The sequence below is a fragment of the Mytilus edulis genome, chromosome 14 (assembly GCF_963676685.1).
Source record: "Mytilus edulis chromosome 14, xbMytEdul2.2, whole genome shotgun sequence".
Classification (NCBI taxonomy): domain Eukaryota; kingdom Metazoa; phylum Mollusca; class Bivalvia; order Mytilida; family Mytilidae; genus Mytilus; species Mytilus edulis.
Window position 1 is genome coordinate 52,347,488 of NC_092357.1, and position 20,033 is coordinate 52,367,520.

A 20,033-nucleotide genomic window follows, 5' to 3' on the forward strand; every position below is an offset into this window, starting at 1 on the left:
CTGTGCAGGAAACTGTTTTGCCTGCTGTTGTTTTTGAAACTGCTGTTTAAGGTCGCCTATTTCCTGTTTATACAATGCATCCATAGCAGTCATCTTTTCTAGCAATGTTTCCATTTGTTTCGACAATTCTGACTTTGTGTCCGTCTTACCAATAGCATGAACAGCTAAGTCGCTATCATAATCATAACTAGGTTCATCTTGACTTGGTGTTGGGTCACGTCTACCTGTTGGTTTACCAAATATAGCGGTGTGGTTATGTTGGAACCATTTTATCTGATCAATTGCTGCTTCAACAGATGTTGGTCTGGCTGTGGCTCCATGTTTACCAGCTTCTTTATCTGAACATCCCTGGCATATTTTCCAGATAGCTTGTGTGTACATATAATTGTCGGGAAGATCTCTAAATGCTTTACAGGCTAACGAGAGAACTCGATCTGCCCAATCTTCCAATTTTTCATTTGCATTTTGACGTGCACTCATGAACTGCACTTGCAACGTCTCAGGCAAGTCTTGAAAGTTAAACCTTTTCTCAAGTTTGTGAATTACATCAAAATAATCCACGCCCTGGTCCCTGTCGATTAAATTTGCATAGTAATCACCTGCTTTGCCATGTAAACACCAACACAATTGGTCTTTTCGTTCCGTGGTAGTCCACGATAAACGATCAGCATACCTCTGAAACTTGGTGTAAAAAGTTTTCCAACTTGATGAACCATCATACTTTAGTCCTTTTGGTGTTTCTAAGTTCTTTGATTTTGGTTTAGCTGGTGGCATTAATTGTGGTGACTCATGATAACTTAAAAATGGTCTAGGTGTATACATATTTCTGTTCATTGTAGAGGAGTATGCTGGGTTTGGTGTTCTCAAGGAATATACTGGTTCCCTAAAAATTTCTGGTGAAGGTATTCTGCGTTGAATTTCAGGTAAAGGTATTCTGCGTCTGATTTCTGGTGAAGGTATACGTATTCTGTGTTGAATTTCAGGTGACGGTATCCTACGAGGAATTATAGTTGATGGTGTATGTGATTCTAACCGTTGATGACGTCTTGGGACTGGAAAAGGCCTTTCTGTTCTAGGTTTGTGTTCATTGGGTCCTTGCTGCCTTTCCACCTGTGATGTCTGCTGATGTGGATTATGGTCTCGTGAATAATCACGTGTTTCAATGTTTTCATTGGGACCTTGCTGCCATCCCAACTGTGATGTCTTCTGATTTGGATTATAGTTACGTGAATAATCACGGTTTTCAATATTTTCATTGGGACCTTGCTGCCATCCCAACTGTGGGTTCTGATGCTGGGTAGCTTGGTGACGTGAAAATTCACGACTGTCAATATTTTCCTCAACATTTAATCTGATACTTGGTTTCGTGTACCCTAATTTATCTGTTCTATGGATGTTTTCTGGCTTAGATTATCTATCACTAGCAAAATCTTGAACTTTATCTTGATCGTCACACTCAGTTTGAAATAACGACTTCTTTTCATCTTGTCTGGAGGTTTTTGATGAGTACCGATGGTCTCCATGCTGCATTGTATAATCTAAAACTTTGCTCATTGCTGAACTGGGACGTGATAAATCATGCTTGACTTCCTCACGCTCAGGTTTAAGCAAATATTCATCAGAAGGTGTGTCTGAAAATGAAAAATCTCGAGTTTCTGCATCTTGTTTAGCATGTCCTGAATGAAATGCAGTTGTTTGCACCTCTCCCATGTCAACATAATCTTGTAACTCATAACTGAATTGTGGCTGCGAAGTGTACTCAGGTTGCTGAATAACCGGTGAAAAATCTATCAAATCTATCAATGCTTCAGTAATTTTTAGTCTTGGTATTTCCATAAGATGCTCAGGCTGAATATTACCAAGTGTCTCTCTCATAGACATAATCTTGTCAGCTATAACATTTCCCACACCAGGCAACAACCTTAATTCTTCATAAGAACAGCTTTTGATTTTAATGCATTGCTGCTGAAAAGCTAATGTTGCCATAATGTTATATTAACACAAATACAATTTAATTAAATCACTGGTTGCTGAACCTGAGAAAAAAAATTCAATGTGTATGTGCTATGTGGCTATCCACACAAAAAAACGGCTATTTTTTCGGAAAATTGCTAATTTATCTGTTGCCGGTTAATTTCGCCATTTTCCGGGCAAAGTTGACAATTTTATCAAACGTGTAACGATTATGCAACAACAATTTGTAAACACTGTAATTAAAGCAAGTTTTTATGCTTATTGTATATCCGTGTTCAAACACTTCATTGTAGCAAACGAACTCCGCAATTACACGTGACGTACTCACTTCTGTGTCTCGCTCCAAATTCTTCTTTTCCGCAGGAAACCCTGCTCGCCAAGCGCCAGTGATATGATTTCCGAGTATTATCACTTAATACTAATATCAGTGATACAATACAATGCTTCTTATTGTACTAACTCACCAAATATACTCTGATACGCTCTGGTTAAGTCTTAGTACTTGTACTATACTCCCGCCAATCGGTCAACTTGTTACCTGGTAACTATCCGAGATCTTATCCTGAGTTGGGTAGTTATCAATGGATCATCCCGGGAACCGGACTACGCGGTATGTCTAACTACCGTACTGTCTACATAGTAATGTCACGTCCATTATACTATATTAAACAACAATGTATTCACACCAACTAAGTACAAAGGGGAACCAGTTGGGGTTGTAGTCAATAGGGATATTGTCATCAGTCCCTACAACCCCAACAAGGCCTACCACCGCCTGGTATTTTACACCTCAACAAATGACAGAGGCAAGCGCAGTAGGATCGACTTCGAAGAAGGGTTTGACATCGACGACCCAGACCTACTGCGCACACCACCACACACATCGCCCGTCATCAATGAAGAATTCAAAGAGGCAATGCAAACAGTCATACTAGCAGCACGACCTGATACTCCGTGCCAGCAACACCAACGCAGTCGAAGTAAAATGAAGGCCAAAAGACAAACAGACTCCGGTCTATAAAATAGATTATTACAGTCCGCAATATCCAGACAGGATAGCCGGACGTGAAACATCTACATATCATCATTATCATCAGTTCTAATCGTCATTTGTACCGAAGACAGCAGACAGTAAACATCGGAAAGGAAGTAGTTTATAGCAGGCAGTAGGTTTAGATTAAGTAAAGTGAAGTGCTTGGAACCTGCGGACAGAATAGAGAATGGGCTGAGACTGTTGGTTCGGTACAGATTGGCCAAACAGGGCTGGTGCTAAGGTTTTGCGTCTCACATCTCTCACTATTGCAGTGAGTGTTTGCTGACATACCATGCCTCAGTGCTATCCAGTTGTTCCGACAGTTATAGACATGCTTATTAAATAAAGTTTTATACCTTTTAAGTTTCAGCCTAGTTTGATACATTTAGGTTCAGTCCCGTTTTATACATTTAGGTTTCAGCCGGTTTGATACATTTCGGTTTCAGACCGTTTGAATCATTTCGGTTCAGCCCCGTTTTATACATTAAGGTTTTAAGACCCGTTCCATACTTTCAGGTTTCAGACCAGTTCCAAACATTTAGGTTTCAGACCAGTTCCAAACATTTAGGTTTCCGACAATAGTGCCAAACCGTCTGACCAGTTTCATACATTTAGGTTTCAGACCAGTTTCATAATTTAGGTTTCAGACCAGTTTCATACATTTAGGTTTCAGACCATTTCATAATTTAGGTTTCACAAAAACATAGTAGGTGTGTTCGAATAGCTATTTTTGACTGAAAGTACTTGACGACAGTCTTTCAAGTTGGATGATGAAAATGCATATCTTCGAAAAATTATATTTTTTTTGTGTGTGCTTACTAGGGGTTTATAGTCTTTAACCACTAAAGAAATCTAGTCTGCCCTTACACGAAATATTTAATTAGATTTTTTTTTAAATGTTTATGAATTTTCGAAAATTCCATCTGACAACCGATCCACGGCCGACACTCGGCTAACCGAGAGATAGGTCGGTTAATCTATATTGAGTATGCGGCTATATCGGCGGTTGGTCTGTTAATCGGGTTGGTTATACGTCTGTTAAGAGTAAAACGCACAATTTTAATATTAAAATATATTTAATATACAGATTTTAGGTACATTATAAGAATCAAATCAAAAAAAGAAAAGTGTCTGACAAAATGGTATATATCATAGAACATTTTCCAACTGTAAAAACATTTCATAGTCTGCGCAGTTTTCAGTAAAACTAAAAGGCGTCGCGCAAGTATGTAGTATTTATGCTTATACGCATAGCAATTTTTGTAATGAAAGGCGAAAAAACAATTTTAGATATCATTTAAAGGACACAAAATCGTACTTTGGTTCTAAAATATAAATTGAAATTAGTAAATATTTCATAATTGTAATATAACGTGAGTAATACCACGTTTTAGTGAATATTATGGGAATAAAGTCTGTTAATGGGTTGGACAATTGAAATTGTGTCAGTTAAGAGTTATTTAGCCACGACAATAGTTGTGCTACCTTTATATTTTCCCTTTGAAAAAGTTAAGAATGAGATGCTCTTGAGTAAAAAAATATGACAATACGCTGCAACAGTATCCTTCTAGTAAGAACATTTTTATTTTGACTTCCTTTGCATTTTATTAAGAGGTGTGTCACTTCAAAATATATGGATATGGATTGCCTGCTGGAATATGCATGAATCTATTATTAACGTTTTCTTCAGCCTTAATTTTTGTGTCTGTTCAAAGTAGCACGTTCTCAAATCCGTCCGAAAGTGTCTTTCTAATACAACACAGGGTACATATAACGTGTTGTCGTTCTCATATGCACATGATATTTGTCACTGGACGTTTAACTCTAAATCGTCAACATCATCCGATTGGTTTTTTTCTTCTATTACTGAATCATCTGTTGTTTACAAATCAGTCTAAAGAAGTAAATGGAAAGAAGCGAATGCAGCTACATTTGGTTATCTTAAGTTTTAATTCATTTTATTCCGTTTAGTTCCTTTCTACATAAGTGCAGAGGAGAACTGCAGTTGTCCGCATGTAAACTTTTAGCATTTATTACCAATATGAGTACATAGCAATCCGTTACTGTTTCAACACCCAGGGGTGTTTCATGTATTTATTCCCAAACAGTTATTATTTTTTTCTATTTTTTTTATTAATGCATCACTTCCTACTGTCCTTATCTATTATTCTATATATTCTGTGTGTCCATCCAGATTCTCGTGTATACAATGAGGGTCCGGATTGGGGGTGTTGTTTATTTCTATACTCTTCAAATTGTCTGTTACTTTTCTCTACATTTTATTTTATCTTGCTCATTATTATTTGTTTATTCTTTATATATTCTAGCATCCCAATATATTTTACTTACTGATGTTTAGTTACATTACGACGTTTATCTCTGATTTATATACTGGTTAATACCAATTTAGATATGTTCCAGACCATATGAGTATTTGGACCGTACGCGTACGGTCCGGACCGTATACGTATACTCGTACGGTTAGATCATACGCGTACGGTCGGACCGTATGAGTGTACGCGTATGGTCCAGTACGAGCTGACCATACATGTTATTAGATCATATGGATTAAATTTTGAAAAAATAACATTAATCACAATCTTTATTTTCAGATTTAATAATTTAGTATTATTACAATTACACGGATAAAATGAACAAATGAACAATTGAAATTAAATATTTGTTTAATTGTATATCTTGATCCTAATTTTGGTACTCTCAACCAATGTTACACATGCTACCACAAGTAACGTACTAATATTTTTTACATTTACATTTTTGCAGTTCGTGTATGTTCCTTAGCAAAAATATTTTTTGGTAAAGTTGCTAAATATTCTAAAACAATTGTCCTCCCACATTATATTTACTTCCGATATTTTCAATTTTAGTGATCATAATTCAATTATTTTACAGAGTGATCGACATGTTAAATACAAGAGATTAACAGATTCAATTAGCGTGAATTTTTTAAATCATTAAAATATATAGTTGTTTTTTTTCAATTACAATTAAACTTTTTTATATCTATTTGAGAGTTAAGTTATATTGATCTGTTATATGGATCTAATTAACTTTGACAACTTCTTAATATTAGTCAGACCATACGCGTACGGTCCGACCGTATGAGTATTTAAAAAAAAATACGCATACGGTCCAGACCGTACGCGTACGGTCCAAATACTCATACGGTCTGGAACAGATACAAATTAGTGTCATTCATGACAACCTAAATAGAATCAACATGATATGCGACCATTCTTTGATGAAATCAATATGTATATATTATAACATGCCCTTTTCTATATTAGCCCTGGTATCATCCCGAGACTCCCATGTCGGCCTCGAGGCTTTAGCCGAGGGCCGATATGGGTCGAGGGATGATACCAGGGCAAATATGGAAAAACATGTCATAATCTTTAAGCTATTTATCACATATTTAAGTGTTGCAGAAAAGAGGGAAAAAAAGTTCAATTATAACAATTTAATGAAACATAACAGGTAAATCTTAAAAATTTATCCGTATCCGTAACAAATATGTGATAAGATATAAATAACACATAGCTGAGAGGGTGATAGAGCAGATTGGGTCCCGAGAAAACATTGTCAACCGCGGCGAAGCCAAGGTTGACAATGTTTTTTCGAGGGATACCGATCTGCTCTATCACCCTCTCAGCTATGTGATATTTGATTTATTATAATGAATGTCCTATCATAATTTTCTTTAACAGATGAGTTTTATTATAAAGTATTTTCTATGTAGTCACGTACTTGACAGCGTAACGGGTATTTGAAAAATCATCAGAAGTGAAGTAAATAGACAATAGTAGTGCATTGACTTGACATATAAACGATACAAGGATTAGGCCCGAAACGGGAAAAAAGCTCTGCTATCAAGAAAAAAAATATTTTCAATTGTTGTTATTTTGTTATTGTTATTTATTTTATTTAGATTTTGGGTAAATACCCCTTTCAAAAGGCCTCATATCTGGCTGAGAAATATACATCACAATGAACTAGTGGGAGATATTATGGACATAATTGTGCAAATCGTGATACAAGCATGAAATTTGGTACAAAGGTTGACTAAATGATAATTAAAAAAAATCAGGTGCTGGCCATCAAAAATTTTCATTTTTTCAAGATGGCCGCCGATCATTTCCAATGGCGTCATATCCAATTGGCTACATTCCGTAAATCCTTGAAAGCTGTGTTATAGGTATAATACAGTGTAAGTTTTGGTAAAACGTAAATTACAGTTCCTAAAGTACGACAAAACAACACATAAATGACAAAAAAGAGTGACTTCCGATTCCAAAATGGCGGCAAAACTTTTGAAAATGTATTCTACTACATCTGTGTCAGTGCTACCTAAAATTACCGTTTTACAATAATTTTCATAATCATGCAAAACATGGACAAACACTAGTGTATATGCTTCTCCATTATTACAAGGGGTAGCTGGAAAGTATTCTTATTAGTCTCTAAAGAAGCAAATCTGTCGGCAAGAAACTTGAACAATTTCGTTTCGTTGTCATCTTCACAGAGAAAACTACTCCATACCCTTGGTGTTCTACCAGAACCAACACCTTTCCGTCTAGCACAAGAAACTTGCTTTTGTCTTGTCACATCTAGCCTGTAAATCATTCATTTAGTAAACATCAAATACAATGTGTACTCTTGAATACTGATCGATTCAAGATTTTATGTAAGGTAGTATGATATCATTTGCAAAATCACCAAATAGTGTTGCCCAACAAGGTGGCCTGGAATAAACAATTGCTGCCCCACCAACGACAAATGCGTCGGAATTTGGATCAGCAAATCTCAAAATGTTTCAAGTATACCCCTTTGCACCGATTTAATACCACTGTTTAAAGTGACATCCTGCGACAATGCAAAAACGGAGGAGCAGTTTTTTTTTTTTTTATGGATAAAGAAATATTCCAAGTCAATTTGTCTACTGTGACAAGAAATAAAAGTCTAGAAAAGATATCGCAATCACTTTTAATGTTCTCTAGCTTTGTTTTTGACAAAGACGTTTACAGTTTTATTTTACGGACAAAATAGGAAGTTGTTCTTTTTGATCTGGTTATAAGAAACAGGTTCTCCTTCGTTTTGCATTTGCTTCAAACGATATTCGTATTGATTGCCTTTGATCTTTTTAAAGAAATCCTTTTGTGTTTTTGTAGAGTGTTCATTAAGTCGTTCATCAGTTATATAATGCCTCAAACCACTAGATCTTTCAAATTCATCTGATAGTCTACTGACTTCTGGTCCAGCTACCATCCATATGTCTAAAATGGATCTTTGGTTAGACCTATGACAACAACATCGCCCTTCACAACAGCATTATTCTGTTTTTTTGCCTGATCAATTGTGCTATAAGAAAAATATTTGCTGGTCTTACGTACAGTGAAATTATCATTTTCAAAATCAATTGCCACCTGTGGGTTACGTTAGAGAAGGGAAGCCATATCTCGGAGAAGGTCGGTAATGATCGAGAATAATTTACACTATCAAGACCTTGATAAATACGGCATCATGCTTTATATGGACTGTTTGTACAAAATCTGACTCATGAAATGACCATACTACTAAATTCACAAGAAGTTCTTATTTTATAATTGAACGCCAGGAATTAAACTGTGCTCGAGATGACTCTATTTCCTTAGACCAGTCTATCAAATACTTGAACGTCACAGAGTCATAACATGATTACAATTTCTGTGTTTAGCTTTCTTAAGCCAATATATACAATTCAAGCAAAACACATACAGTTATCTGATGCCCGTGTCTAGTCCTAGGTACATTTGAACATACATACAAAGAATCTGTCGTTCTAGGTGTTGCAATATTGGTTTTAGTGAAGACACATGTCCATCCACTATCACGTTATATATCACCCATAATTTAAATAAGTCATTTCAAGGTGCAGCCCACCTCACATGACGATAAACTTATCTTCTCCGTACAAATCAGGCCATTCCCACCGAAGAGCCATTACCAAAAGTGACTGATCTGCCATTACTATTGATGTTTCTCCCGTATTAACTACATTTTTCGCCTTATCCATCGAATACCTGATGTGTGCAACTGAATGGGCTTGTTTTTAAACAGTGGCACCATAGATGTTCCACTTACTTGAACAGCTCTACAAGAGCCTCGATTTTTAGAGTAATGAAATAAACTACGATTTATACCAGTGTGCCCTGGTAGTGCATACAAATCGCTCTTTATGTCTATAAAAAGTTTGCGCATGCGCAAAATTGGTAAATCATGTGTATCATAACCTTGAAAAATGTTATAAAACCAAATCATAATATCATTGAAAATCCCAAAAACATTAATTTTATAGTAAATAGTTCAAATATTTTTTAATGAATTTTTATACATTTCGCGCATGCGCAAACCCTGGATATGTCAAATATTCATTTCTAGTACATTTTTCCCATGTAAGGAAGGTAGCTACCAATCATGATAGCTGTTTTTCACTAAAAGAAGGTAAAAGAAAAGTTTTCCAGAAAAAATCAGTATTTTCAAACTGTAAAAACAGCCATTTTAGAAAAAGGCCGTGGCCATCTTGAAAAAAAAGGATTTTTTTTAGTGGCCAGCAGTTGTTTCTTAAAAAGTATATAATAATGATGCTTTGTGGTAATTTTCATGCTTGTATCATCATTTGCACAATTCTCGCGATTTTGCCTTCTAATATCTCCCACTAAACATGATGAAATGTACATCACCAGTTAAAACCCATCGATGGTGAACGAATGCGTTTAATATCAACAATAATCATAACAAACAATGATTTATAGGTTTTAAAGTAAACATATTAACAAGTGAAATACGTTTTTCCAACAATTGTAAAAGAAATAAGTTTGAGTCGTTCCACGCTTCGTTGTATAGTAAATTAGAACTTTAAGCATTGTCTATAAAATAACTTGATGTAGATTCAATTCATTGTCGTTTAAACTGCCGATTTTTGATTGGTCTAGCCGAGAGGGTGACATTCCAAAAAATTGTCACCCGCTCAGCCATGTGATAGAGTAAATTAACACCTTCGTATTAGGCAACCAAAATATGGCATTTCAATATTCATGCCCTAAATTCATTGTTCATGTCAGTGTTTCCGTATATATTATGTTTCATTGCTCATGTGTTGTTTCCGTATATTTTAGCCACTCGTCTTGAGCCTACCCATTTGATCCGATAACACCCCATACAGCAATAAAATTATACTTTTATTGCCATTCATAACTCTTAACAGACCAATTAACAGACCGGGTTTTATACATCCGACCCATTAACAGACCTGGTTTTAAATAAAGATTGATTTATGTCACCAAAATACAGATTTTTGTGTAAATTTTTCACACAATGATATCAATTTGGTTGACAAACATAATGCCTGTCTTTGTTCGATGTTCAAAATATCGCATGCAAGTAAATTCAACCAACGTGTCTTTTTGTGTACATTTTGTGTGTGTAAAATGTGTATAAATTTATTGATGAGTAACACGCCTTTTCATTTTATAGATCGTACATCGAAGCTTGAAAAATAATAATTACACCACTGGATTCAGTACATTGAATTGTTTTGTTAGACATGAATAATTTTTATGATAAACATATATTTAAAAAGTTATACAATGAAACATTCAGAATTTCCAATGATTTCCTCGATAACACCTGATTAACAGACTTTAGCCAACCCGATTAACAGACCCACCGCCGATATAGCCACATACTCAATATAGATTAACCGACCAATCTCTCGGTTAGCCGAGTGTCGGCCGTGCGATCAGACAATAGTTTTAAGTTGAATCAATGCAGACAAGATCATTAACTGATGATCATTAGCTAGTTGATACATTTGTCTTTTAAAATACAACTGACATATAATGATCGTAATGGTGCAATGTGGATAAATTTATCGGTTTCCGAGAGCAAAATTGGCAGCGCGTCATCCCTACAATGGCTTCCATTTCTACGATTGTAAAAATGAACTGGCGTAATGGGGAGATAAGTGGTTAGGAGACGTCCCATGAGGTCTTACGTATACAGGTTCACATTTATAATGGTTTGTGATATAACATTTTACAAGGTTTTATGAAATTCACACTTCTGCATGTTTATATATGTCTCTGGTTAAGAGAACCGTCTTGAGGTGTGTATTATAACACACTTTTTTTTATCCCCAAAAAACAGTTAGTAGAGGAGATGCGTATTATACACAAATACAGACGGTTTTCTTAAATTATTATTACATTGTACTTTTTTCAATTTTTTTTTTTAAACTGTTTTTCTTCATTATTTGATATTTTAAATCACAAAAATATTTTATTGTATGATTTACTTTTATAACTATATACATATCTGAAATCTATTAAATATAAATCGTACATCTTAATCTAGAACCTTAGAAAGTTTACTTTACTTTTTTGATTATTAGATGATTAATAGCTATGCCAAATAGTCATCTAGGCCCTTCTAGTCACGTTATTAGATGATGAACGAACAAAGACTTAAAATGAGATTAATGTCCACTCAGTCTAAAAGTATGTCACAGTAGACAGGAAGTTGGAATAAAAAAACAAAAAATTCAAATTATCTTCTTTATTAATATTACAGTTCATATCTAGATAAAACTTGGTGAATATGTTTTTTTTTTATGTTATTGTGAACATAATAAGATGTTAAGTAAAAAATCGTGAATTTTCCCAAATGGATTTTTTTTTACATGAAAGGGCCATTGTTGAAGATGCAGGTGAGCGACATATGCTGTTTAGAGCCTCTAGTTTCTTTTTGTAATGCATTAGAATAGAAATAATAAAGCATAATTATATTGTTTTTTTAAACTTTTTATTTGGAATTAATTTGGAAGCCATAGATTTTTTGCATGTGTATAGTTACTAAAGTGTTCTATCAAACTGTCAACCAATGGACAAATCTGATTCAAATACTTGTTGATATTGATATAACAATTTAGATTACTTCATCAATTGGACAGATCATATCAATCCATTCATGGAAACATATACAAACTAAAAATCTTTGAAGTTTCTTATGTTTGTCATTTGGGAACGGTTCACTGCTTCACCAGTTGATGATAACAGTAAAATGATAATATGATTCTCTTCTTCAGCCAACTTCTAGAAATGCCAAACTTCAAATATTTTGGGAATGCTACATTTGATCACTTGACTAATTTACAAAGTTTGTAAGTATATTTGTATGAGATCACGTAAAACAAATTTACAAAGTTTGTAAGTATATTTGTATGAGATCACCTAAAACCAATTTACAAAGTTTGTAAGTATATTTGTATGAGATCACCTAAAACCAATTTACAAAGTTTGTAAGTATATTGGTATGAGATCACCTAAAACCAATTTACAAAGTTTGTAAGTATATTTGTATGAGATCACCTAAAACCAATTTACAAAGTTTGTAAGTATATTTGTATGAGATCACCTAAAACCAATTTACAAAGTTTGTAAGTATATTTGTATGAGATCACCTAAAACCAATTTACAAAGTTTGTAAGTATATTTGTATGAGATCACCTAAAACCAATTTACAAAGTTTGTAAGTATATTGGTATGAGATCACCTAAAACCAATTTACAAAGTTTGTAAGTATATTGGTATGAGATCACCTAAAACCAATTTACAAAGTTTGTAAGTATATTTGTATGAGATCACCTAAAACCAATTTACAAAGTTTGTAAGTATATTGGTATGAGATCACCTAAGACAAATTAAAAATCTGCTGCAACAGTTCACCAGAAGTCAGTAAGGGTGCAGACACATTCTTCTTTTAATCTTACCTGATTATAATTTTACTATTTCTTCAATAGTCAACAGGTTACATTCACTTGATATCAATTCTTTATTTAAAAGAATAGTTATGAAGTAAAACTTTCCTGTCTCCTCTGATTTGCTGATTGTGATGTCATTAAAAAAGAGGAACATTTTTGAAGATAATTATAAGAGAAGGATTATGTTTGCCAACCTATCGGCTAAAAACTTTAGAGAAATAGATTTTATCACTCTATGACGTCCTATAACATATCTCCATTCAAAACTAATACCTTTTCAATTTATATTAGAACATATAAGTCTTCAGTTTTATATATCACATTCCATAAAGTGATAGAAAGAAAATTTCTGTTATAATTCCAACAGTCTTGAATGAATGTATGTTTTTAATTAACAGGACTATTCATTCCACAAGTCTGATTCAGTTCCCTGACATATCTACAACTCAGATGGAGAAAATGTAAGTTTAATCTTAACAGGCAATGAGATAAACTGCTATAAGACAGTTCAATCTTTCTCAGAAACCGATGCTCAGCCTCAAAAGCTTTTTGGGGGTTGTCTATAGAATTTATATTAGCAACTAACATGTTAAAATTTTTAAGATTTTATTTTCTCATACTATCATAAACTTTGTATGAATAAAGTATACATTTCAGTTTATCTCCCCTGACTAAGGCCATGGCAGATAGAAACTGTTGTTTCTTTGTAATATATTATGTTTATCCGCCCTGACTAATCATTCAGCCAATGGACATACAGGTGGTTACTGTTGTTTCTATGTAATATATTATGTTAAACTCTCCTGACTAGGGATTCAGACCATGGACATACAGGTGGTTACTGTTGTTTCTATGTAATATAGTATGTGTATCTCCCCTTACTAAGGATTCAGGCAATGGTCGATGGTTACTGTTGTTTCTTTGTAATATATTCTACTTATCTCCCCTGACTAGGGATTCAGGCCATGAACATACAGGTGGTTACTGTTAATTCTATGTAATATATTCTGTTTATCTCCCCTGACTAGGGATTCAGGCCATGGGCATACAGATAGTTATTGTTGTTTCTATGTAGTATATTACGTTTATCTCCCCCTGACTCAGTATTTAGGCCATGGCAAAAAGTTAGTGTTGATTCTATGTAATATATTATGTTCATCTCCCCTGACTAGGGATTCAGGCAATGGACATACAGATAGTCACTGTTGTTTCTTTGTAATATATTATGTTTATCTTCCCCGGATTAAGCATTCAGGCCATGGACATACAGGTGTTTACTGTTGTTCGTTTCTATGTAATATATTATGTTAATCTCCTCTGACTAATGGTCAAGGCAATAGACATACAGATAGTCATTGTTGTTTCTTTGTAATATATTATATTATCTCCCCCTGACTAAGCATTCAGGCCATGGCAGATAGTTACTGTTGATTCTATGTAATATATTATGTTCATCTCAGCTGACTTATGATTCATGCCATGGACATACAGATAGTCACTGTTGTTTCTTTGTAATATATCATGTTAATCTCCCCTGATTAAGCATTTAGGCGATGGACATACAGGTGGTTACTGTTGTTTCTATATAATATTATGTGTATCTCCCCTTACGAAGGATTCAGGCAATGGTCGGTGGTTACTGTTGTTACTTTGTAATATATTATGTTTATGATAATATCTTCCCCTGACTAAGCATTCAGGCCATGGACATACAGATAGTTATTGTTGTTTCTATTTAATATATTATGTGTATCTCCCCTGACTAATGATTCAGGCCATGGACATACAGATAGTCACTGTTGTTTCTTTGTAATATATTATGTTTATCTCCCCCTGACTAAGCATTCAGGACATGGCAGATAGTTACTGTTGATTCTATGTACTAATAATCTATTATGTTTATCTCCCCTGACTAATGATTCAGGCCATGGACATACAGGTGGTTACTGTTGTTTCTAAGTAATATATTATGTTTATCTCCCCTGACTAAGCATTCATGCCATGGACATACAGGTGGTTACTGTTGTTTCATTGTAATAGATTATGTTTATCTCCCTTGATTAAACATTTAGGCCATGGGTATACAGGTGGTTATTGTTGTTTCTATGTAATATGATATATGTATCTCCTCTGACTAAGGGTTCAGGCAATGATCGGTGGTTAATATTGTTTCTTTGTTATATATTATGTTCATTCCCCCTATCTAAGGATTCAGGCCATTGACATCCAGGTAGTTACTGTTGTTTCTATGTAATATATTATGTTTATCTCCCCTGACTAAGGATTCAGGCCATGGATATACAGATAGTCACTGTTGATTCTTTGTAATATATTATGTTCATTCGTCCTGACTAAGAATACAGGCCATGGACATACAGGTAGTAACTGTTGTTTCTTTGTAATATATTATGTTATCTCCCCTGACTTAGCATTCAGGCCATGGCAGGTAGTTACTGTTGTTTCTATGTAATATATTATGATTATCTCCCCTGACTAAGGAATAAGGCCATGGACATACAGATAGTTTCTGTTGTTTCTATGTAATATATTATTTTTATCTCCCCTGACTCAGCATTCAGGCAATGGCAGATAGTAACTTTTGTTTCTATATAATGTATAATGTTCATCTCCCCTGACTAAGGATTAAGGCCATGGACATACAGGTAGTCACTGTTGTTTCTATGTAATATATTATGTTTATCTCCATTGACAAAGCATTCAGGCCATGGCTGATAGTTACTGTTGTTTCTATGTAGTATATTATGTTTATCACCCCTGACTAATGATTCAGGCCATGGACATACAGATAGTCACTGTTGATTCTTTGTAATATATTATGATTATCTCCCCTGACTAAGGATTAAGGCCGTGGACATACAGGTAGTTACTGTTGTTTCTATGTAATATAATATTCTTATCTCCCCTGATTAAGCATTCAGGCAATGGCGGATAGTTACTGTTGTTTCTATAAAATATATTATGTTTATCTCCCCTGACTAAGCATTCAGACCATGGCAGATAGTTACTGTTGTTTCTATGTAATATATTATGTTTATCTCCCCTGACTCAGTATTCAGGCCATGGATATACAGGTAGTTTTTGCTGTTTCTTAGTAATATAATATTCTTATCTCCCCTGACTAAGCATTCAGGCCATGGCGGATAGTTACTGTTGTTTCTATAAAATATATTATGTTTATCTCCCCTGACTCAGCATTCAGGCCATGGCCATACAGATAGTTACTGTTTTTTCTATGTAATATATTATGTTTATCTCCCCTGACTAAGGATTAAGGCAATGGACATACAGGTAGTTACTGTTGTTTCTATAAAATATATTATGTTTATCTCCCCTGACTCAGCATTCAGGCCATGGACATACAGATAGTTACTGTTTTTTCTATGTAATATATTATGTTTATCTTCCCTGACTCAGCATTCAGACCATGGCAGAGTGTTACTGTTGTTTCTATGTAATATACATGTTTACCTCCCCTGACTCAGTATTCAGGCCATGGATATACAGGTTTACTTCTGTTTCTATGTAATATAATATTCTTATCTCCCCTGACTAAGCATTCAGGCCATGACAGGTAGTTACTGTTGTTTCTTTGTAATATATTATGTTTATTCCCCTGTCTAAGGATACAGGCCATGGACATACAGTTAGTTACTGTTGTTTCTTAGTAATATATTATGTTTATCTCCCCTGACTAAGCATTCATGCCATGGACATCCAGGTAGTTACTGTTGTTTCTATGTAATATATTTTGGTTATCTCCCTTGATTCAGCACTCAGGCAATGGACATACAGGTGTTTACTGTTGTTTCTATGTAATATATAATGTGTATCCCCTGACTAACGATTCAGGCAATGGTCAGTGGTGATTGTTGTTTCTTTGTAACATATTATGTTTATCTCCTCTGACTAGGGATTCAGGCCATGGACATACAGAAAGTAACTGTTTTTTCATTGTAATATATTATGTTAATATCCCCTGACTAAGCATTGAGGTCATGGTAGATAGTTACTGTTGATTCTCAGAGGCGGATTTTAGGGGGGGGGCAGGGGGCCCGGCCCCCCCTTTTGGGAAAAAATTTGGTTGCTTATATAGGGAATCACTGAAGCGTGACTGGAGCGGGCCCCCTCTTAGGTCAGTCAGTGGGCCCCCACTTATGAAAAATTCTGGATCCGCCACTGATTCTATGATTCTGTTCATCTGCCCTTACTAGGGATTCAAGCCATGGAGATACAGATAGTCACTGTTATTTCTTTGTAATGTATTTTGTTTGTCTTCCCCTGATTAAGCATTCAGGCCATGGACATACAAGAGGTTACTGTTGTTTCTATGTAATATATTATGTTTATCTCCCCTGACTAATGATTCAGACCATGGACATACAGATAGTCACTGTTATTTCTTTGTAATATATTTTGTTTGTCTTCCCATGATTAAGCATTCAGGCCATGGACATACAGGTAGTTACTGTTGTTTTTATGTAATATATTATGTTTATCTCCCCTGAATAGGGATTAGGCCACGGACATACAGGTAGTCACTGTTGATTCTTTGTTATATTTTATGTTTATCTCCCCCAGATTAAACATTCAGGTCATGGACAAACAGGTGGTTACTGTTGTTTCTATGTAATATATTATGTTTATTCTCCCTGACTAAGGATTCAGCCCATGGACATACAGTTAGTTACTGTTGTTTCTTAGTTAATATTATGTTTATCTCCCTAGCTTTCAGCCAATGGACATCCATGTAGTTACTGTTGTTTCTATGTAATATATTATGTTTATCTCCCCTGACTCAGCATTCAGACAATGGCAGATAGTTACTGTTGTTAATCTATGTAATATATTATGTTTATCTGCCCTGACTAAGGGTTCAGGCAATGGTCGGTGGTTACTTTTGTTTCTTTGTAATATATTATGTTTATTCTCCCTGACTAAGGATTCAGCCCATGGACATACAGTTAGTTACTGTTGTTTCTTAGTTAATATTATGTTTATCTCCCTAGCTTTCAGCCAATGGACATCCATGTAGTTACTGTTGTCTCCCCTGACTAAGCATTCAGACAATGACAGATTGTTACTGTTGATTCTATGTAATATAATATGTTTATTTCCCCTGACTAGGGATTCAGGCCATGGACATACAGATAGTCTCTGTTTTTTCATTGTAATATATTATGTTTTTCTCCCCTGACTAAGTATTCAGGTCATGGCAGATTGATACTGTTGATTCTATGTATTATATCATGTTAATCTCCCCTGACTAAGCATTCGGACCATGGACATATAGATAGTCACTGTTGTTTCTTTGTAATATATTATGTTTATCTCCCCTGACTAGGGATTCAGGCCATGGACATACAGGTAGTTACTGTTGTTTCTATGTAATATATTATGTTTATCTCCCCTGACTAGGGATTCAGGCCATGGACATACAGATAGTCACTGTTGTTTCTTTGTATAATATTATGTTTATCTCCCCTGACTAGGGATTCAGGCCATGGACATACAGATAGTCACTGTTGATTCTTTGTAATACTTTATGTTTATCTCCCCCTGATAAGGCATTCAGGCCATGGACATAATGGTGGTTACTGTTGTTTCTATGTAATATATTATGTTTATCTCCCTCGACTAAGCATTTAGGCCATGGCAGATAGTTACTGTTGTTTCTATGTAATATATTATGTTTATCTCCCCTGACTAAGCATTCAGACCATGGACATACAGGTGGTTACGGTTGATTTTATGTAATATATTATGTTTATCACCCCTGACTAGTGATTCAGGCCATGAACATACAAATAGTCACTGTTGATTATATGTAATATATTATGTTTATACCCCCCTGACTAAGCATTCAGGCCATGGCAGATAGTTAGTGTTGATTTTATGTTATATATTATGTTTATCTCCCCTGACTAGGGATTCAGGCCATGGACATACAGATAGTCACTGTTGTTTCTTTGTAATATATTATGTTTATCTCTCCTAACTAAGCATTCAGGTCATGGCAGATAGTAACTGTTGTTTCTATGTAATATATTATGTGCATCTCCCCTGACTAGGGATTCAGGCAATGGACATACAGGTGGTTACTGTTGTTTCATTGTAATAGATTATGTTTATCTCCCTTGATTAAACATTTAGGCCATGGGTATACAGGTGGTTATTGTTGTGTCTATGTAATATATTATGTTCATTCGTCCTGACTAAGAATTCAGGCCATGGACATACAGGTGGTAACTGTTGCTTCTATGTAATATATTATGTTTATCTCCCCTGACTAAGGATTTAGGCCATGGACATACAGTTAGTAACTGGCGTTTTTAAGTAATATATTATGTTTATCTCCCCTGACTAAGCATTCAGACCATGGACATGCAGGTAGTTACTGTTGTTTCTTTCTAATATATTTTGTTTATCTCCCCTGACTTAGGATTCAGGCAATGGTTATACAGGTAGTTACTGTTGTTTCTTTGTAATATATTATGTTAATCTTCCCTGATTCAGCTTTTAGGCAATGGACACACATGTGGTTACTGTTGTTTCTATGTAATATATTATGTTCATCTCCCCTGACTGAGCATTCAAGCCATGGCAGGTATTTACTGCTATTTCTTTGATACATATGTTATTTTTATCTCCCCAGACTTAACATTCAAGCCATGGCAGGTAGTTACTATTGTTTCTTTGTAATATACTAGTATTATGTTTATCTCCCCTGACTAAGCATTCAAGCCATGGCAGGTATTTACTGTTTTGTCTTTTAAACATTTATTATTTTTATTTCCCCTGACTATGCATTCAAGCCATGGCAGGTAGTTACTGTTGTTTCTTTGTAATATATTATGTTTATCTCCCCTGACTAAGGATTCAGTCCATGGACATACAGGTAGCTACTGTTGTTTCTATGTAATATATTATGTTTATCTCTACTTACTAAAGATTCAGGCCATGGCAGGTAGTTACTGTTGTTTCTTTGTTATATTTTATATTCATTTCCCCTGACTGAACATTCAAGCCATGGCAGGAAGTTACTGCTGTTTCTATGTAATATATTATGTTTATCTCCCCTGACTTAGCATTCAAGCCATGGAAGGTAGTAACTGTTGTTTCTATGTAATGTATCATGTTTATCTCCCCTGACCAAGCATTCAGGCCATGGCAGGTAGTTACTGTTGTTTC

General features: G+C 34.9%; 1 protein-coding gene across 1 annotated transcript in view; it reads left to right on the forward strand.

Moving 5' to 3' along the window:
- Positions 1–20,033, forward strand: part of LOC139503686 (uncharacterized) — a 388,876-nt gene that overhangs the window by 46,185 nt on the left and 322,658 nt on the right. Inside the window, exons 5-6 of the mRNA XM_071293512.1 lie at positions 12,150–12,224; positions 13,223–13,285. Of these exons, the coding sequence (XP_071149613.1) occupies positions 12,150–12,224; positions 13,223–13,285 (138 nt within the window). The remainder of the gene's footprint in view (positions 1–12,149; positions 12,225–13,222; positions 13,286–20,033) is intronic.